At 40.5% G+C, this 21,967-nt stretch overlaps 1 protein-coding gene across 4 annotated transcripts in view; it reads left to right on the top strand.

The window, feature by feature from the left end:
- The window catches only part of ZNF451 (zinc finger protein 451), a 42,748-nt gene extending 24,273 nt beyond the window's left edge, over positions 1-18,475 (top strand). For 3 of the 4 annotated variants that reach the window (XM_080584869.1, XM_080584866.1, XM_080584868.1), the window contains exons 11-15: positions 944-1,078; positions 4,785-4,915; positions 6,043-6,229; positions 14,927-14,995; positions 17,330-18,475. In XM_080584869.1, the coding sequence (XP_080440995.1) occupies positions 944-1,078; positions 4,785-4,915; positions 6,043-6,229; positions 14,927-14,995; positions 17,330-17,382 (575 nt within the window). In that variant the 3' untranslated portion in view covers positions 17,383-18,475. Of the gene's footprint in view, positions 1-943; positions 1,079-4,784; positions 4,916-6,042; positions 6,230-14,926; positions 14,996-16,649; positions 16,700-17,329 lie in introns of all 4 variants that reach the window. The other variant, XM_080584867.1, reaches the window with a different exon arrangement.
- The last annotated feature ends 3,492 nt before the right edge of the window (positions 18,476-21,967 follow it).

Raw genomic sequence — 21,967 nt, 5'->3', positions numbered from 1 at the left:
TGCCAGAACTTGAACTCTACATTTTATTGACATATACCTCATGCATGAAGTCTTGAAAAACAAAAAGGCAGACAAATGTTTCAGTCCAAAGGCTCTCTCATTTAATTTTTCAAATTGCTTGGGAGCCTAATTTGGTGATAAAAGGAGGAGGACAATTAATGACTCCAGGTGGAGATCAAATGCCTAGAAATGCAAAATGGACTGGAAATATACACACACACTCAAAGGAAACTTTTCCTCCTTTGTATGTATACATATTTGTGAGGCTGATAGTGCTTTCTGTGTGGGCAGTTCTATTATAACACCAGCTTCTCAGTTGTGCTTAGCTTGCCAAAAAAACTGTGGCTGAGAATTTCTGTTCTCAATATGTGTTGGGTTGGCTTTGCCTAAAAACTCCAATTGTGTTTTTTTTTTAATTCTTGTTACTTCTAAGAATGACGTAAAGAATGCCAAAGGTGTGTCTTATGAGTTCTTGGAAGTATTTTTTAATTACTCGTGATGTCATTTTTTGATTTAAAGGTTGACATTTCTGTTAGATATACAGCAAAAAGTATGTTTCTAAACATTTTATGTGCTTTTATGCATGTAATTAAATGTCACAGACTCCCCATAGTAGGGGGGTGTATAGTTGAATGTGCTGTTAAAAGCATCAGTGTCTCAGTGAATGACAACGGCTCTGTGCCTACCACATCTATCCAGCTCTTCACCGTCATACCGCTAGATTCTGCTGTCTTTAATCTAATTTTTGCATTACTAAATGCTACTTTAGTTGATGTAAAAACACTGCTGAAACAAAGCAGCCCCCAAATAGCATCATGTTTTGTTACTGTCAGCTTATGGAATTCTTTAATACCTGAATTTTAAAAGCGTGTCTGAGTTGATGTGTGTTGGTTGACCAGAAAGTCAGGTGAACTTAAAATGCCTTCTTTTTATCCCCTTGAAGACAGTGAACTTCCTGATCTTGACTACCTGAGTACCATGACTCACATTGTGTTGGTGGATCTGGACAACTGGGGAAGCTTATTCACACAGCTGCCAGCTAACCTGAACCAAGGGACGTTTATCTGGGGCTTTCAAGGTAAGAAGTGGTCGAGGGAAACAGGAAGAGAAGTTTAATGAGTCCACACAAGTACTCAAGCAGCAATTCTTTGAGAGAACAAGCAGCCACTAGGGTCTCAAGTCACAATATCACAGGCACCATGAGCAGAAATGTTCTTGACCTTTTCTAACTCAGGTCTGCTTCTCCTACTGTTCCTTGTAGACTGTCCTGTAGACAGAGTCACTAAATGGTTTAGAGGTCTTTTTAGCTTCCCTGCTCAAGCTGCTTAGGCAGTATCATACTAGTTTTTCGTAGGTATCAGGACATCCATAATACTCACAAATTATTTTCTTTCTAGCTAGTTTCTAGCTGCCAAGTCCTTGTCATAATGTTTTTTGGTTTTAGTTCCAGAAGACGTGATTTTACATGCTTATACTCGAATTTTGTTCAGTCTCTGGCTTGCCTCTTGGGGAGGTTCCTGGTCATCCTGCACATCACTAGGTGTCTCACATCCGGAAGACATTAGCAGTAGTACCAGGTGATTGGCAGAACTCACATTGTTACTGGTTTGTAAGAAAACTTCTTGGGAAGTCTACCAATACCATTAACTCAATACTTTCTTGTCCAGCTTGTGGCTTTTCTACTGATTTTCTTAGTATCTGCCTTCAATTATTTCCCTTGCAGCAGGTATGTCTGTTAGCATGAGTTCTTCAAACAGTCAACGGTGCTCCTGGACCTGTGGTCTAATGTCTTGTAGCTTAGGAATTCTGGGGAGGAAACCTCTGGTCTTCGTGATCAAAGCAGGTTATGCTCCTCACTTTTGTGTTCTGCTCAGCCATTGCTTCTCTGTCATTCTCCCTCTTGTCATTATTTAGCACTTGGTCTCCCTGTGTGGTAACAGGTCTCCATGTACAGCAAAAGTCTTCTTGCATGTGTGTGCATACGCCACAGAACCACAGAAAATATTGACTTTGGGGGGTTTTAGATTATGCCAAATTATCCTTGGTTTCTGTTTCATTCTCACTGCCTTGCTGCTGCATTGTTTTTCCATATATAGTCTCTTTTCTATATGGCTGAACAACCTATTTTGCTTCTCATTATCATAGAGTCATAGAATATCCCGAGATGGAAGAGACCCATAGGGATCTCTCAAGAGGATTGAGTCCAACTCCTCTCTGTTGTAATGCTTTGCCCTCATTGACTTCTGGTCAAATTTCCCTTTACTTCCACATGCCTTGATTTCTAAGGCTGCTGTGAATGGGGGTGGCAGGGCCTTGATGCAGTTGCAGAAGGTTGTTTGTTGATTTCTAGTTATTCAATAGGCTTGGCCTTGGAACAACATTTTATTTTTCTACAGATTAAAATAAGAAATTATTAGGAATCTGACTTGAAGAAATGTCCAGCCTGGCTCACATCTAAAATCAGGGTTACTCTGTCTGGGTTTTATAAAGAATTCCTTAGTAAATATTTTTTCACAGTTAAGTGAAACTTTACCCGCTTGAATTCTGACCTTTGCTTTCAGTCATACTTTGCCTGCTACTCTGCTTAAACTGGCTTGTCATTGATTGACCCAAGCTTGTTTCTTATGGGAAGGTCTTCTGTGTGTTACTTCTTTCCAAGGTTAAATGCCCTGTTTCGATTCAGTAAGGAAAGGATTGATTGAGCCTGTCTGAACTGTATTCTTGTCAGAAACGTTTCTTCTCTGACCTGAGAAATAATCCATAGTACAGTCTTAGTGCTACTGATCTGTTGTTAGGAACCTCTGTTGGTGGGGTAGGCTAGTTAAGACAACGTGCCCAGGGATGCTTTGAATCCTCAGGCCTGCTGGCCCTGAACAGTCCGTGCCAGTGCTGCTAAATTTCTTGTTTTCCAAATGGGGTTGCTGCATCCAGGCTGCCTGGTGGGAATGGTTACTGGAGGATTTGAACTGAAAAACCTTGCTGAAGAGTTAGTGGTCATTAAAATGGGCCAAATCTGTATCAGAGAACATTTTAACAGTTTCTCAGTGTCAGAAGGATTGTTACAGAGCCTGGGAACAGTAAGGCTCTAGGAGATGTGGGAGACATCAATAACACGTGGAGACATTGTAGATGCTCTCATAGAAGTGGTTTACAGAGTTACATAGTGCATGCTATTCTTGTGTTTGTTTAGCCTTTAAAAATACCAACATCCCTGTCTCTTGGTTTTTTTTTGCACTTCCAAACAGCATCTCTGACTATTTTTTAGTGATACCTATTGCATTATGTCTACTATTCCTGTTGTTAATACAGCCCTAGCTTTTCTTTGAGGTTCCTCCATTGTGTTGCTCAGGTTCTATATTGTTTCTGTTTTCAGATTTTCAGTTTTCCTTCACCTGTTCTGTAGTCTAGCTCCACTAGAGTAAATACAGCTCTGCCAGCTGTTACGTCAAAAATTCATGTTGTACGTTTATGCTACCAAAAAGCAGGGTTGATGATTACAAGTCTTCTCTAAATGGCAGTGGCCAAGGCTGTCACAGCAGATGAGAACAACTCAAAGATCATTTTGCTCATGGACAGGTACCTCTAGATCTTTTCTGTATAGTTTGTTACTGTATCCTTGAGTTTTCTGATCATTTTTGGTAGTCTTTTATAGCCATTAGGGTGAAAAGAAAACAAAACCAGGAGAAATCTGCTGAAGACTACTTCTACTTCTTTGTCAGATTCAGGGAGAATGCGGAGTTCTCCATGGGCTGTTCATGCGAGTCTTAGTTTCACAAGTCCTCATATGAAGTGCAATCAACGACTGGTTTCACTTTCCAGTCAAAATCCTTTCTTATACCCAACCATTATATCACCTGGCAGATCAAGCAGCGTTTTTTCTCCTCCCTGTTGCAGACCCATTATTTCTTAGCAATTGGGAATGTCGTGAAATTCTTATTCACTCCCTTCACATTGTCCTTCCATTTGTTTTTCTTTTTATGTTGTCATAGTAACTGCAACCTCCTCTGGTTTTCCCTTTTTTTCTTGAGACAGTTGCTACTCCTTTCCTTTCCCTTGCAACCTGTTTCAGCCTTTCTTTTTATCCGTAGCAAGCCATTTACTCAGCTCTTCCCTGTTATCCAGCTGTGTTCTCAGCTAGTAACTACATGTTTCAGGTTACCATTGTTGAGAAAATTCCTGCATGTTGTGTGCTGGTGGTTTTTTTGTTTTTAAATGTAGCCTCATTTTACTTATCCTTGACTGCATCCAAGTTTTTGTCAGGACTCCAGCTGCTGCTCCAGTTCTTGGATCTTCTCTTTAAAGAGTTCTGACATGCAACGTGTCAGGAAACTACAGATTCTGCTGGAAACAATCTCTGGCACTGCATTAGTGTAGAGTTCCCTAAGAAAAGCATTTCTGTTATTGTACTGCTTTCCCAGAGCACCTCTGTTTCTGTAGATTGGCCACTAACTGTGTATAAAGCTGGAAAAGATATGTTACTATATCCAAACACATGTAATTTCTGGAAAATATTTTTTTTTTCAGAATTAGTAGAAAAATGCATACAAAATAGAATGAGAGGCTTTGTGCAGGATCAGGCTAGCTCCTTTCCATTTTTTTGTTTTCTAACCCACCAACAAGGCCTATGGGGGTTTTAGAGTAATGTTTTATTATTTTTATTTTTTTTTAGCTTTTACATTGGTCAGAATAAATTTCGTCTTTAAAGCCAGTTGTACCTTTACTTTTGCCTTTCATTCTTAACTCATGGTGACAGTGCTATGCATTTCTTTTCTTTGACTGCTTAGGAGGACACAGCAACTGGAGACCTCCAGTGCAGTGCAGAATTTATAATTATCTTAAGAGGATTGGATGCTTCTTCCTTCATCCACGTTGCGGTACCAGAAGAGAGGCAGCAGACTTTGCTCTCTGTGTTCATGTAAGTTAGTGCACAATGTCTTTGTTGTTGTTTCTGCACCTAGAGAAGGGTGGCCAGGTGATGTCTGACATTGGTGTTAAGTACTAATCGCATGTGAGATTCTTAGATTCTCTTCACAAAACTTCTGTGTCCACTAAAAAGAACAAGAAAACCTGTCATTGAATTGGGTAGAGACAGCCTGTTGAGAAGTGATTTTTGAAGCACTCCCCCTACACGTTTGGATAAACCTGAAAAATTACACATTTACTTTTTTTCCGTGTGAATTGAATTGTGGATTGCATGAAGATCATACAGCATAACTTGGCAAATATAGTACACTTAGGTATCATTATCACTTTGCCCTATGCTTTGCTTCTTTTTCATCTTTTTTTCGGAATGAAAATGTTATCCCAAGTAGGACATCAGTCTGTTGTGAAGGGATGGGAGGCTGGTTAGGGAATGAAGACTTTTTTTTTTTTTTTTTAAAGAGTTCTTAGAGTTTCTGCTTCAGAATGAAGTGTAACTTTTGCCTCTCCCTTCAAGTGGCCCAAATCTGGAGCTAACTATAAGAGGGAGTTGGATGTGTGTCAGTTTCAGAGACCCTGCTGAGCTGGCAAAGAGCAGTGCCCATGTTCAGTACCATGTTGAGTAGACCTAGGGCTTTGGGCTGGGAGAAGTGCAGGAGAAGGACAGGAATCTGGGGTCTTCTGGGGACTCAGCTTATTAATACAGTGTCTTATCATTTAGATAAAACCTACCTGAGGTTGTAATTGTAAGTTTTATAAATGTGTTTTGCAACAGTGTTTATATGTTGCCTTACTTTTTTTTTTAATGGTTCTTAAAATGCTCTGCACATACAGCTTGTTTGTAGTGGAGATGATTCTGAAATGCTGGTTTTTAAGAATTTTTCCATACTGTATCTGTGCTGTTCTGGTAGCCGTTCCCTATATCTATTACCATATTTATAGAATAAATGCAGTGTCAAAATAACACCTTTTGCAGTCGTATAACTTGCATCTGATGATAAAAGTGGAGGTAAGCTGCTGTAGAAGGCTTTCCTATGAAGAGCTGCCTTACAGAAAGCTAGCCAAACTCCACAAGGTAAAACTACGATCTCAGTTCAACACCTGTCCTTTGTTTCCGTGCAGGCTGGTCGTCTGGATGAGCACCTGCCCAAGCAAATTCCTTTCACTATACTTTCCGGAGACAAAAGCTTCCTGGAACTGGAAACTCAGTTTAAGATGACTCAGCGGTCAGCTCGCATCCTAAATCCCCACCACATTGAAGGAGACATGATGTGTGCCTTGCTAAACAGCATTTCAGATACCACAAAAGGTAGAAAGTCAGCATTAAGCACAATCTTTCCAGTAGACTAGTAGTCTTCTCAATAAAAGAACCGACCACTTTTGCTGATAAAACAAGTTGGTACTTGGTGCTTCTTGTAGTGTACTTGCATTTTAATGATATACAGCTCAGAAGATCAGTTTGCTTGGGACAAGTTTTGAAACCAGACTTAACTGCACATTTCTGTTCTACCTAACAAATCTGTCCTATGTTTTATGTTACAGCATGCAACAAACAGTTATTTCAGTCCTTTCTGGTTAAAGAAAAGCTGTTTAGAGCACTCTAGCATGCATATTTATTGACTTGTGTTCCAATCTGCTTTGTCTGATTTGTGCTGGGTCTGAAACAGATATGACCCTGCTAAATTCGTTGTTATTTCCCAAAATATCTCTGTCTATTTTAACTTCAGTTGTCCTGGCCGCTTCCAGTCACTTGATATTTGTCTTTACTGACACATGACTCACACCTCTGTTAGGAGGAAAAATGTCAATGGAACTTTTAATGCCATCTTCTAGTTAATGGCATGCTGAAATGATCACACTTTTTTATATAGAATAATCAGAGGTTTGAGCAGCCTCATTTTCGTGCAAAGGATATTGGAGCTGAGATGAGTTTAAATACTTCTCAGTATTTTAAAACAACTTGACGTAAAGTTTTCGTAGAAGACAATGCATTTCCAGTTGTTTTGTTGTGGCTTTTGGGCGTGTAAGTTGAGTGGATGTTACAGAAAGCTCTTTCTGAAGTAGCCTATTTAACTATTATTAACTATAATTAATTATTATTAATAAGTAACTATTTTGAGAAAAATACCCTACTAGTATGCAGGTATAGGAGAACTGTCCTATGTTTCTCCTGTACTATCAGGAAGATCGAAGTGGTGTGCTAGCACTGAATAGTAAATTGGCACTGATCGATTAAAGTAGGGAAAAACAGATGGGATAATGAAATGGTTGGATCTGTGGTCAGCTGGAATTGATCTGTGTGTTTCTGACACAGAAGAGGTGCTTATAGATTTTTCTGGTCATGCTGGACTAGATTTGTCAACTAGATTATGGAGATGTCATTTCCATCCAGAAGTAGCCACACCAGTAAAATTTCTTCTTGTAGCTGGTTAGAGAACCGTGATTTTCACTAGAATAGTCCCCTTTGCTTAAGGAGGAAGATGACTTTTCTCCTCAGTTATCCATAAAGCTACACATTGTGTCATTACGTTCCCACTATTAATGTTTTCTTTTTAGAGCATACTGAAACCCCTAGTTTGATAGAGCTGTTCTAATGTAATTATAACTGCATATATTAATTGGGAAGATGGTTTTGCTTTAATTTCAGAGAAGGAAATACTGGAAGAGAAGTGTAGCTTCCACGCATTCAGTTTAAGTTGTCTTATATGTAGAGACTTCTTTCACGTGTGGTTTGTTGTGTGACTTACCAGTACCAGATGGTGAGAAGAGGGGAATGACTGTGTTGCTCCATAAGGGTATTCTAGCTCCCTTTTGAGTGGTTTTGCTGGTATAGCTTCATTCACCAGGGTATTCTGGCTAAGAATGATGAGTTTGAGCTAACCGAAACCTTAATTTGCTAGCTGTTTGGTCATTGTGCATCCCACTAAAGTTATGCATGTGGTCATTACCGAAAATATGTGTGCATATATATGTTTTAAGCAGGAAGTTGCTGGAATCATGCTTGTGTCCTGTTCTCAGGCAAACTCATAATGAACAGAATCAACTTGAAAACTCGGTTTTGATGACAGGACTATGTTCTGTGGGTAGTGGGTTGATGTCACTGCCAAAGGTCTATCAAGGTCTTTTAAAAAAGACATAGCCATGTCAGAATACGTGCTTCACTGGTCAGCAGCATCAGCAAGCATTCACAAATCTTACTGTAGCAAGGCCAGTATCGGAGGGCTGAGGTGGAAAGTTGTGCTATGTATTGTAGGCTGGTAAAACCTGTTGTCCTGTTACAGAAACACAGTTGAATATAAGGAAATAGAAATGAGATTTTCTTGATTTCCAACAGTCTCAAACCTGGGGGCAGTATTCTAGAGGGAAAAATAGGTGAAAAACAACAACAAAAAAAGTTGTGTTGAAAAATATAAGAGAGTTTTTGGGACTGAATGAGCTTCAAAACGAAGAAGCAATGTCTCTGAATCATCTTCACAAAGCTATCATTAGCTTGTGAGCATGTGGTGGCAATCTCTGACTGTTGCATCTTGTGAACTGTTTTACCATTTCAGCAGATCTGCTGTGGCAATTGTACTATACGTATTTAAAAAAAAAGGGGAAAAAAAGAAGTTATTGCATATATTGGAGCAGGCTATCAACTATATGTTACATTAGGAGACCATGAATTTCCTCTGAGGTATGAAAAGAGTAGGCAAGATGTTTATTACTTATTTCTTCTGCTGCTTTTAAACCTGAGTTCATAAATACAAGAGTTTTAATTTCATGCTGAAGGCACAACACATGATGGGAGATTCATGCATGTTGATAGAGTGGTTTGAGAAGGGTAAAACGAATTTTTCCTTTACAAAGAAGGGTTTGTTGCATGCAGAAAAACAGCACAATCTCTTGTCTGTATCTCGACACCTGATATCTCAGAATGCCAGCACTGCTACAAATTACAGTTCTAATGAACGCTGGACAATGTTGAGGGCATGCTGACACCAGTATGAATGCCAGCACTTCTCAGTTGACAAAAGTGATTCTTGTATAAAATGAGGGCTTTAGCTTAGCTGTATTTCTCAGAAACTCATGTTGTAATGAGATCCTTAATTGACTCAGCTCTTAAGTAAAAGAGTTTTTTGATAAGAAGACAACCACAAGGAGACTTTTCTTCTCCTTTCTTTAAAGAGCCAGGCTGCCTCATGAGACTGTCAAAATCAATGGCACAGTGATGCACGATGCTTTTTTTGAACTTTCAGCTAACGCAAGTGTCAGACTGCAAGCGACTAAAGACAGGTCACAACCTCCAGCCCCTCACGTCCAAAGAGATTGAACACGACTGGCATAAGCATCTGCAGTGTGATGCACACTGCCTGCACCACGAATGAACTATGGGAAGCATTTATTCCTTTATGTACACAGCTTTTACAATGGCCACAGTCAACTGCAGGAGGGAGTAAGAAGAAAGTCAGCCTTGGGTTGTAGCCTTGTGTTAAGCTACAACAGGAAGTTATTAGCTTTGGTATGTCGGTGACATCTGTGTGTACATTTGAATATATGTATGTATGCCCTAGGCAGAAAGCCCTTAGGTATATTAAGACCTCAGATAATGAGCCTTAACAAAAATTCTAGCCAAGTGGATGAACTGGGAAGACCTCACCACCCAGGTCATGCCAAAAAAAAATATCTTCAAGGTTTAATTTAACCTGGTTGTGATTTTTTTGAATTTTTTTTTAGAGAGATATCTAAGATGAAGGTTAAATGAAAGTCTGAGTGAACGTCATGGTATTATCCATGTTATCCAGTTTCCAAAAAAATGCAGTTGGAGCAGGGTCAGGGATTAAGAGCTTTATTTGTGTTCATGCTACACTTGAATGCACAGATGAGGGAACATCTGCAGGGAGAGATAATATAGAATGAGGCTTTGGTTTGCATGTAGGAAGAGATGGTCTTCTGTATTTGTGAAACCTCGACAGGGAGTAGCTGCACGTGTATTTACAGATGATATTGCCTAATGAAGAAACAGACAGCAGAGCAGTAAGTACTGGGGAGGAGTGTATGGGGAAGAACCTCCAGGGACTTAGTGAAGAAGGAATCAAGGAAGGGATTGTGGAAGCCAAGGAACAGTATTTTAAAGGCAGCATGATCACACACAGTGAAGAGGATTGATAAGGGTGGGGTGCCGATCTTATGTTTTTGGCTAAGTAGTCATTAGGATCCTGAATGAGGTAATTTCAACAGTACCCTCAAGGGAATGTAGCACTAAAACTTCAGATGTCAACTGTAAGAAGGGAAAGTGGCTGGAGAGAGAGTTAAGTGTGATAGTTCTGTGACTGTGCATCGGGACGGTAAAGAGGCAGATGAAACTGGGAGTCACTGAGACTAAGAGTGTCATAGGAGAGGGAAGCGAAGGTAGGGTGCAAGACTGCTCAACGTGTGAAGCAGTCCGGAGGTGCGTTAACAAGTTTTATGACAAGGCAAGGGAGAGAACGACAAAGGCCAAGAGAGGGCAATCATCAAGTCTTCAGTGTGACTGAGCAGCCAGACACCTGATGGGAGCTATTAAGGTGATAGTAGTAACTGGGGAGGTTGCAGAAGAAGAATAGTGTCAGGTAGAAGAGGGGATTTAATTACTCTGAGATGTGTGGGTCACTGATCCAAATTCCATCTGACACTTGGATGTCAGGACAGTGGGTGGCGCTTGCATTCTGTGCAAGCTTAACAGTTTCCAGAGTAGGTTTCTGAGACCGGGGAAATATTGCTGTACAATGTCTCTCAAGGAAAGTTACTGCATTTACTCCCGTCTCTAGGGTTAACCTTCCTAATCACTGAGCTCTGTTCTCATACAGAATTTGCATTCCTGTTTTATTCCTTCCAGCAGGAACTTGGCAATATGTGAGGACAACAGAGAGCAGCAGGATTTCTGTGAGAGAATAGGTACAGAGTTTCTTAGCTGTTTATCTAACAAAATGTACTGGAGAAGAAGCTATATCTTAAGATGCTCTGGCTGAGAAATAGGGCAATTGCTGCTTCTCTGTGACCCCAGAGGAGCTGGGAGCTACAGAGTGTGCTAAGCGTTTTTAACAAGAAAAACAGGACATGCCTGATTTCTCCAAGTCATGTGTTTTCATTTACCCTACGTCTTCAGAAGGTGCCAGCAGCACCAAAAGTATATGCTGATGAAGTACAGGCTGAGGAAGTGTGGGCTGGATGAGTGGACCGCGGGCTGGATTAAAAACCATCTGAATGGCCAAACCCAGCTGATCAGTGGCGTGAAGGCCAGTAACTATGGGTGTACCCCGTGGGTCAGCGCTGGGCCCAATGCTGTTTAACATCTTCATTAATGGTTGTGCTGAGGAGGCAGAGTGTGCTGATACCACAAACCTAGGAGGAGTGGCTGTTACACCAGAGGGTCACGCGGCCATCCAGAGGAACATCCACCTCCTGGGCAGGCTGGAGAAATGGGCTGATAGGAACTTCGTGAAATTCAGCCAAGAAGTGCGAAGTCCTGCACCTGGGGAGGAGCGACCCCAGGCATCAGTAAAAGCTGAGGGTCAACCAGCTGGAAAGCAGCTTTCCAGAAGAGGACCTAGAGGTCCTCGTGGACAACCAATTGACCGTGAGCCAGCAATGTCCTCCTGAAGCAAAGAAGGCCACCAGTCTCCTGGGCTGCGACCTGTGGGCTGAGGACTGCCAGCAGGCTGAGGGAGGAGATCCATCCTCTTTACTCAACGCTGGTGAGGCTACACCCGTCCAGTTCTGGGCTCCCCGGTACAATACCTGGAGATACTCCAGAGCCATCTGGACATGGGCCTGGGCAGCTGTGGCTCTAGGTGACCCTGCTTGAGCAGGGGGGTGGACAAGATGACCTCCAGAGGTCTCTCCCAACCTCAGCCGTTTTGTAGTTCTGTGATACTGGCGTTGGGCACGTTAACTAGAATCCAAGATCTTCTTCAAAGCGGAGTTCAGCCACAGGATACAGGCACACCACAAGCAACGTTAGGTCAAGCACAATGACCTGTCCAGCGTGGGAAGTCAGCCTGGTCTCTTCTGACTTAAAAATGCATCTGTTCAATCCGTTGGCCCTTCCTTCTTGGTTGACAAGTGATGACTTCCATGCTTAATTATTGCTGCCTAGCCCGTAAGGCAAGCTGAGTTCCTGCTCCTCATCCCTTTATTTGTTGAAACATTTATATTAAGATTTTTGCCTACAGACAGTCTTTATTCTGATTGTTAGTTTTATTCCTGATTCCCGCAGAGCCGTATCAGAATATCTTACAATTTTCTGATCCAGAAACTTTACTCCTTTTGTGCCTGCCTCACCAGACACTCAACGTGACACCTTTAATCTTTGCTTTGTGTAGGTTTAGGGGCAGAGGGTGGTATAGTGGACAAGTGTTATCATGCTTTTGGTTTTGCATGGGGAAAGTCAGTACAGTTTGAGATACTGACAAGCCTTTGCCCAAAAAAAAAAAAGGTAAAAAAAAGTTCTAGATTAGATTTCTTGGCTTCTTAATAGGTTAGCTTTTACCAACTCAAAGATTTACAAGAATCCAGCAACTGCCTGTGTGGGAAGTTGAACATGCGTTAATGTAGTTAGGTAGAGGGGGGAGAAGTCTTGCAAATAATGACCGAACTTGAGATCAGTGGATGCAGAGTGTAGCTCGTGAGACTTCTCATGCGCTTTGGAAAAACATTTGACTCTGAGGTGATGTTTTCCTCTCTAACTAGGCAGAATATGATCTGTACTAATTGTTTTCAAGTTTCATAGTTTCTCTGAGCTCTTCTGGCTCAATTTATCTTAGCCATAGCTGACTTGGTATCAGTGTATTATATTAATTGAGATGCAATATGTGGAATGCCCAGTCTGTAGGACACAACTGGTTACCTACCACTTACTGTGTATGAACTGTGCTTTCATTTCCAGAGGCTTGCAAACTATATGCCCTAATAAAATAGGCTTGCTTACAGGTGTAGGTAGTGGAATGGTGTTTCTTCAACTGTGCTTTAGGCAAACCTGCTCTCTGTGCTGTAACTATTGAGCAGTGTTCTGCTATTGCATATAAGTAGCATGATAAATCATGAGACAGGCAACTTGTTTTTAAAACATTTAAATGTTTTGCATGCCAGTTTGCACATACCTCTGTTCCAATATGGACGTGTATCCCATGTTATTACAGGGGGGTAATTAAAGTGGTGTGACTGGTAAAACATTTTGGTAAGATGAGAATTAATACGTAAGATGAATCCTTAATTTTCTTAATGAACTAAAATAGTAACTCACTTACAGATTCTTTTCAAATATTCATAACTATCCCAGTTGACAGTAAAATCCACTTTAGCTAAGGATCTGTATTCTGAAAAACTGAATCTCAGGCAAGCCAATTGCCTGGGCCAGAGAAGCCAGGAGTAAGCAGAAAAGTGCTGTGCACATCATACAAGTGGGTTGCCATCGTGGTTCTTTCTGTGGTAAATACTGACTGATTGTACAACCAGTTCCAGGAAAGCTGACTTCTTTAGCTAATATCTGAAAGAAGCTGCTGAACTTCTGACTGCTCCTGTCCTCTGCTGTATAGCTGTCTATGCAGGTTGCAATATGCAGAATTTTGCCTTTCCCATTTGCCAACATCTTCTGTCAAGTTGCCTGGAAAAAAAAAAACACCTCCAGGAAAGTGCTCTCGATGCACTTTTATTTGAAATGGCAGCAAACCAGAGAATCTCTTGTACTTTGCCTTGCTACTTACTGGTCTCGAGATCTCAATTCTTCCATTATACTTATGCCAAGAAATGAGTTAGGGAGTGATTGCTTCAGCTGTTACATCTCTAACAGGTACAACACTGTAGAGCAGTCAGATATATCTTCCAGGCTGGAAGATTAAAATGGTCATTGACAAGGGGGAGGCCACTTGTGCAAAGCCTTTTCTTTGCACTTTTTCTCTCATAAGTGATTTAAATGACATTTGTTTGGGGTTTGTCTGGGTTTTTGTTTCTTATATTTTGTTTGCTTTGGATGGTCATATACAGGGAGGTGTATCTTCTACCCAGAGATAGTAGGCAGCTCCAAAAAGGATGCACAGGCAATCAGCTAAGCGGCTGGAGAAAGACCTTTCTAACTTTAGTACGTATTCAGAAGTCTCTGGCATCTTTGTGGGCTCCTGAGTTCTGCTTGATAGGAGCTGTTGGTGTTTGAATTCCTGGAGTCAGGAGAGTCAGTAATGCTGCTATTCAAACAAGGTGTGTGTGTCAGAGGCTTGAGGACAATGTGTGTGGATAATGTGTATTTGTCACTTCAAATACTTAAATCATTTAAAATGCCTAAAGTCACACAGTTAGTAATTTAGATGTCCATATCAGAATCTTCCTTGCCTCTAAACATAACCAGAATTTCATTTATGTACTAGTAAATGAACTGGTTTTAAAGGGAAGTGCTTCTGTTGCTGTGACCGTCGGAGACCTAGTTCACTGTGAATATTATACAACCTCATTACAGAGACCATCTCCCAAAACAGCACCAGCCTCTAGCGGGAGAGCGAATACATGATGTGACTAATGGACTTCTTTGGGTGTTAACCTGTAATTTTCTGAGTCTCCATTTAAAACAAGTGGGGGGAAAAAAAGTTTAGGTACACCAATCCCTGCTAGACATTTCAAAATACAGCTGTCATTCTGGAGCTGGAAACCAGCCTTGTGAAGAGCATTACTTAGAAAGGAAGTGGTGGTAGGATTTTGGCTGGGGTTGGCTATGACAAATTAACAGATCAAACTAAGCATTTCTGCTGGTTTCTGTGAGATTTGAACAACATCTGCTGAATTGTATTGTTCAATTGACGCATTGCACTGCTGAGTTTAGCTGTAGCACTCTGTTGCTCAGATGGAGTATTTAGGCAAGAAAACATAGCTAAGTTCACGTGTAGTTCTTAAAATCCAAACTACAATGTTATTATAGTAAGATAAGTGTAAGAGGTGACTGACTTATTTCTTAGAAGCAATGTGTAATTTACATTTAATCTATGCAATTATTTTTCAGATAGTGAAGAGGATGAAGATATGGAACTTACAGTGAAAAGGAGCTTAGAAGAAAAAAAGAAACAGGAAGGTCCGTTTTAATTTTTACTTCTCTATTTTCAGGATTGCTATTAGTTACAGAAGATACAGAAACTCAAAATCATTTTTCTGGCAAGTGACCTCTTAAGAATACTCTAAAATATTCTGGGGAATAATGAGTAGTCGAGAATACTGTGAGTTAAAAAGAAAAAAGAACGTCCTAGGCCGAAAAGTATGCCAGCAGACTTGAAATCTATTTTTATTGGTGCACCACTGGGCATTGTGCTATTTAAGATGTGACTGAGCTCACTTCATACCAGTTTAATATGACTCTGACTGCGAGTAGAACTGCGCAATAAATAGTTGAACTTCTGAATAAATGGTTCAGAATTAGGTACTATATCTCAACCAAGCCCTCTCGTCTCCTAAAAGTGAGCTGTAGATTTATGCACAAGTTTGAATCAGCAGTACAAGTATCTGCTCGCATCATATCTTACCTTATTTGAAATTGTTTTCAACCTTTTGCTGCTGTGCTTAGGGGTGATGTTCGTACAATGTAGTTACTTAATTTTAGGGACAGACTGCAATGCATTTGAAATAATGTTCTGTTTAAAGACTTGACTCTTCCCCTTCCCACTTCTAAAAAGAACAAAAATATTGATAAATACTTTGTACAAATGCAGTGATAAAACTAAGGTAACGATCTTCCCAGAATGTATTCAGTGATAAATTTAACAACTGTTGCTAAATAGCTATTAAAAATACATTCATCTACAGTCCTGAAAGTTTGCCATGCTCAGGTGCTGCTAAGCACTGGATGTTGCCATTAATGATAGCGGTGGCATTTGGCGCGTGCAAGATGTCCTGGGTCCAGATGTCTTCTGTACTTGAGGCATCAGGACCAGCCTTATGAAGCAGCCTGGCTTCAGCTGCCGCGAGCTAGCTGTGTGCGTGGCTAACAATAGCCCTCGAAGGGGGTAAGAGGGAATGAGGAGGCAAAATCAACTCCAGAAATGGATAAAAATGAAAAAGCACCAGCAGCTGCTAAAAGAGGACAAAGCAAAAGCAAATGTTGGAGGCAGAAAAGGTTGCTTCAGCAGCTCCAGGGAATACAAGCCAATCCGGGCATCACTTTGGGAAGCTGTGTGCCACGAGCAGCAGAGTCATGGTTTGGAGCTTAGTCTTGGTAGCTACACAGAATAGTGGATTACTGACAACTTACATTAGTGCAAGCAGTTGTCTGTAAGTGTGCCTTTCTGCTTTGTTTTAGTTTCAGAAATCCATCTTTGTTTCTGTGACCATGTAATGTTTTCCTTTCAGAAACTAACTTACCTCTTTGTCATTAGTATCGGCTGTTGCAAGAAAGTCCAGCTGAATGAAAATGGCTTAGCAGACACCAGAGAACATTCATTGGTGTCATTTCTTTACAAAGCTAGGCCTTGCAGAAATCTCAGATGTGAACTTCAAATACAGCAATAGCCCAACAGTAATCAAAGTTTCAAAATCTATTAGTGTGTGTGTATACGTAGCTATTCACTTTCCTTTGTCATAAGAGTAGACCTAAACCAGTCAGCTTTTGTTGTAGACTGTGCTCCTGTCCTCCTAAAGCAGAAGATGAACTGCTTAGGAATTATAGTGTGCCTGAAGGCTTTTATAATTTTTCTAACTATGCCAATAGTATTAATACTGACCTTGTTTATCTTCAGGATGTTTAATTCACTAACCCCAAACAATTAGTGCCTAAGACAACCTAAAGGTAAGGCCGGAGCAGAGCTGCTGTTCTGAGAATTACGGGGGGTGTTTGAGACGTCGTTAACAAATCAGATGAGCACGGTGCAGCCTTGCTCCCACCATCAAAAATATTACAGCCCTGAAGCGGGCTGCTCTTATGGTTAATATGACTTTATCATGACTTTATCTATGCTTCATGTCTTCCCAGTGGGAGTGACAACAATGGTGCCAAGTCACAATTTAGGTACAGGAATATCTATTGACAAGGAACTGGAGCAAAAACACTGCTTGTTTTGTGTGTCTGTCTTTTTGTGTTAAGGTTTTACTTATTTTTCTTGATGCATAGTGCTAATTGTGGTTATTCGTTTGACTGATAAATATGCAGTTGCATTACAATCTTACACGAATCACCAGGCGGCCCCTAGTTAACACAGTGAAGGGTTGTAGAGGTTGTTTCTGTTTTGGAGTGTTTAAAAGGTGGTGTAAGATGTAAGAAGGGAAATAACTTCCTTTTTGGTTTTGTAACTTATTTTCAGTCTACTGGCATTGCCCACAGAAGTAATTTGTTGCTTTATGCGGTAATAATAATGCAATTGTGTCTATGACTAGTTATCAACCATAGTTTGAGATTATAATTTTTTTTGTATTCATACAGAGGAAGATGCAGAATTAGAAGAAGCTATCAAGAGAAGCCTCGAGGAGATGTAAATGAAGATACTTCCATACACTAACACCATGTCATCAAAGCTGCTCACAAAAATGGAAGCTTGTTCATCTATTTACAAAGGTTTAGAAATACTGCTTCAAAAACATGTCTGTATCTTGAATTGTTAGATTTATAATCTTACATTCTCTGTCGTGCTGATGAACAGCTGGAGTTTATGGATATCTGCTGCAATATATTGTGTATGATAAGAATAAATTTTAAAGTCTTTTCATTTTCTGTTTCTGGCGGGTGATGACTAAGTCTCACCAGTCTAGTTGTATAAGTTGTTGCCTAATTAGTAGGCTGGTCTTACTATGTGTTTTGTTTTTGTTTTGTTTGTTTTTTAATTGTTAATGGGTTCTGGTATTTAATTCTTCTGTCACAAAATGTCATCGTCTTCATTTACTTTTCCATGTGGTCTTTGCAACAGATACAAGTAGTAAACTCCAATTATCTCAGACTGACTTGCCTAGCTGATCTTGTTATAAAGAGAAGCTTAGTCCCCAGCTTTATGAATTGAACATATGGTCTGACTCTTGTCTGTGGACAGTCTTGCCTGATCACAATTTTGTCTGTGGACTGTTTGCTGTAAATGGCAAAATCAGGACCACGCACTGTACAGTTAGTCTCTGTTAGCTTTATTTTCTTAAATGTGTGTATTTTTCAGTGATGGCATGGTAGAGTACTGGATTTGATGGCTTAAAGTTTGACAGGTTTGATACCTCTCCCTGGTTTAAGGAAGGAACAGATCTAAGTGGACAGAAGCTAAATAAAATTTCCAGTTCCTGTTTGAAATAGATGTGAAAGAATTTAAGACGAATCAATCCTATACACTGGTTGTCTTTGCTCCTTTCTGTTCATGAAGAGGTGGCCTTGGATGAAGTAATTGTGTTCATTATTTTTGTACTGTCCTTATTTTTAGGTGAATAATTCTTTCCATGTCTAAAATTAAGCTGTCTGTGCCACCTTTCTCATCTCCTTCTTTAAAAATACCTATGCAAGCTGTCCAGCTTTATGAGCTTATTCTACTCCAATGAATGATTGTTGTCAATCAGTAAGAAACCTCGATGTAATAAAATGCCGGCTTTTTTTTAATCATTAGCTTGTGAGTTTGCTTGCAACTGCTATAAATCTAAATACTTACTATGCAAAGGAATACTTATTTTTGGAGAGTGAAAAAAGGGGAAAGCTGGATTTTACTCGCTGCCAGCTCCAAAGAGTCAAACTAACTACAGCTGTGTGCCATCATGGTTAGAAAAGTTGGAAACTGATGCTCTTTTATTTCTGCTGCTTGCTGTCTCTCAGGCAAATAACTCACCAGATTCATTAATTTTATCTCAGAACTTGTTAGCAATCATACAACTTGAAGAAACCATTCAAACCCCAGAAAATTGTTTGAATGCTTCCAGTTCGTTGGCTCTGACACCAAAGTGCTACAGATTGAACAGAACCTTGTGAAGTTTTTCCACTGTGTCTGCTGCTTGCTTTTCTACTATAAATGTTGGGTTACTAGCATGCCTGTTCAAATTTGGGAGTGTAGTACCATACTGCTGCTGAGGAAGCACTATTCTAGAAGACTTTGAGTTGCCTTTAGCTAATGACTCAACCTAAATCGATTTCGGAATTTTTCACGCAAAGTTCTTCTAATATAAGGTGGAATGAGGCAGAAAACTTTCATCCTTGAAATCTTCTTTGCCCAAATTAGAGGTTTGTGGAAGTTTGTTTTTTTTTCAGCACTGGCAGTAAAGTTGCAAATTCTTTTCACAGAAAGAGATGCTTCAGCTTGAGAAAGTTCTTTGCTTAACTCAACAAATGTTTCAAACCTTGGTGGACAGTCTTCTCCTGAGTCTACTACATTCGGTTTTGAGCATAAACTTTATTCCTCGTAATATTTTATTCTGCCATAAAATTTAAGGTTGGTTGTACCTGATAGGCCTTGACTTAATCATATGCATTAAAAAAAGAAAAAGCCATGTGTGCACATAGATTCTCTGTCCTTGGAGCTCTAGTTATTAAAGCTAGGCATGTTGTGTTGGCCTCCTCATCTGCTTACCAAAATAAGTAGCAAATCCCAACTACTACATCTGTGGCTGTTATAAAACCAGCTAGAGTTCTAGTCTCTGTATTCTTGCAGTAAAAGTGCTCTACAGAATTACCAATGTCTTGAAATTTGTCCTTTTTTTTTTTTTTAGTCTCTTTGATGTTCTTACACTCTCTGAAATTTTTCTTCATGAAGTTTTCTGCTGACGCAGGCCTCCTCTAATCCCTTTGTTTCTAGAAGAGCAGAGAAAATGTGGATTCTTAAAACTCTGCGTGTACAGACAAGTGACTTGTTACTCACCAGCTTCTCATGGTACTGCACTTTGTTCTTCAGCTGAAAAAGATGTCTTGTAAACGGCCGTGTTTCAGAATCTAATGTTTCTGGCTGGAGAATCTTGTTTAACTGGCTGAAATCTTTGAGGTTTGCCCTGGATATTCTGAGATTTGTCTGCATTTACAAGCACAACTCACCTGCTAAAAGAAGTTTGCCAAGCATCCCTTTGTTTGTCTTTTCTGTTTTAAAGGTAGCTTGCTTCTGTGGTGATCTTTGAGTTCACCGTTTGTAACTATAAACTAACCAAATGGTGCTTTCTTGCATTTATCTATAATGAGGAAAGTCTTATCTCTACCCGGCTTTCCACCAGCAGTTTATTTTAATGCTCTTAGTTTCAATATGGTGCATGCCCAAGTTGAACAAAACTTACATTGTGGCAAGTCAAGATTAGCACAAGGTTTTTGAGTCTTTGGTGCTTTGTGTGCCATATTCTTTCAGATCAAAGAAACCTTCTGTTTTGGTCATGTTCAGAGACGAGATGAGATACCAGATAAGTTGGTGCAACTGTTATGAAAGACACTGTAGCCTTGAACTTCGTGCCTGCCTGGTTGCTTCTGTAGAGTTCAATAACAAGAACAAGAATAAGAAGGAATGAGATTAGCTTACTATAAACTTCTTGCTTTGTATAGATAGCAGGGGCATGGATTTGGGTGATGGCTTGATTTTCTTAGCTCTTTGAGATGTGCAGGCATGACCACTGCTGTTCCTGTAGGAGTAGTGGATTGCAAACCTTTACAGAATCCTTACCAAATAAGGTGAAGTTCACGGAGGTATGAAGTTACGCCGTCCTCTTTCTTAAAAGGAAAGTGCTCTACCCGTTTATGCTGTCCAAGCCATGTTTACAGTGACTGCTGTAAACTGGGAAGAGGTGAAGAGGACGGATGATGAACTGCTTCAAAATTAATTTAGAAGAAATGGTTGACAATAACAGCAAGATACATTCTGACAATTCTTTCCAGCTAAGTAGCCTTAATAAAGTCTACAGATGCATGTTTCTTTGACACTTCTAAACTTCGTCAAATTTCCTCTAGGAGTTTTAAGTCAAAAGGTTAGAGTTCAGTTGCAATGTCGTGGGTCAAATGATGTGGTCCAAGTCGTTACAAAAGTGGGTGTAAACAAGCCAGGAAATTTATGGTAAGCAGTGAGTATACAACAAGTGTGCACTCAGATGGCAAAGCTATGCATGCATGGAAATTTAGATATTAAATTCCCTTTGGAAATCTGCGGTGGTTTATTTTCGCTGACTGCAGAATCCTGTTTTCTGGGAGTCCTTCAGTTTGTTTTTTGCTCAGAGCTCCATTGAAAACTTCCTCAGTATCTGTGGCTGTGCAGAATTTGCTGGCTCATTTGCTAAGCATTTTGCTAAGTATTGTTCCTCTCCATGAGAATGAAGTGCTGCATGCCCTGAAATGGTCATACCAGCTTGGAGATCGATCCTCAGATAGAGGACCTCGCTCAGACTTCTGACAGCCTTGGGACCTCAGGGCTTGCCTACACAGTGAAATGACTGCGACGTGTGTAGGCAAACACGGGGCTAGCTTTAATTAGCATCGGCAACAATAGCAGTAGACACGGTAGCACAGGTTCAGCCGGTGCTAAGTGAGGGGCCAGCCTCCTGTAATAGCCAGCATGTATTCTGATTGAAAACATACCCTAAAAAACCCTAAAAGTTGGCCCATCTTTGCTGCTGCTGTTACTGTGTTCAACGCTGCCTTTGGTTGGCTGGCCGAAGCCTTGTGGAACGTATGGGAAGCGGTGTGTTTCCATTACACCTGCGGATAAAGAAGCTTCTTCGGATGAAGGGCCTGTAGGAGAAGGGAGGAGAAGAATCTGGCATGGCATTTCCATGGGTGTGGACTTGCTCTTTGATCCTCTTCCATGACAGCTCATAGGTAAGCGTTAGGGTATGTGACAAGGTATATATCAGGGTTTGGAATAAGGCAACGTTGGAATGGGACACTTTGTGCTGCTTTTGGGGTGGATCATCTCTCTGGCTCTGAACTTCTATAGATACGTCAGGTGCCTGAGTCCTGGGAAAGCTGCTTTCTGCTGCCTGAACAGATCTTGTGCGCGTGAATGAGAATCCTCTGCATGTTGCTCTGGTTTACAAGTGGCATGAATTTTTTATGATGCTGTAGTTTACACAAAAGATGGCTGGCTACTTCGCATTCAGATATGCACCTTCTTACAGGCTTCTCCCCGGTGCCTGCAGC

The sequence above is a fragment of the Anser brachyrhynchus genome (genome assembly GCF_964034855.1).
Source record: "Anser brachyrhynchus genome assembly, chromosome: 3".
NCBI classification, from domain to species: domain Eukaryota; kingdom Metazoa; phylum Chordata; class Aves; order Anseriformes; family Anatidae; genus Anser; species Anser brachyrhynchus.
The sequence above is the reverse complement of the archived record's forward strand: the minus strand, read 5'-3'. Positions and strand labels throughout refer to the sequence as shown.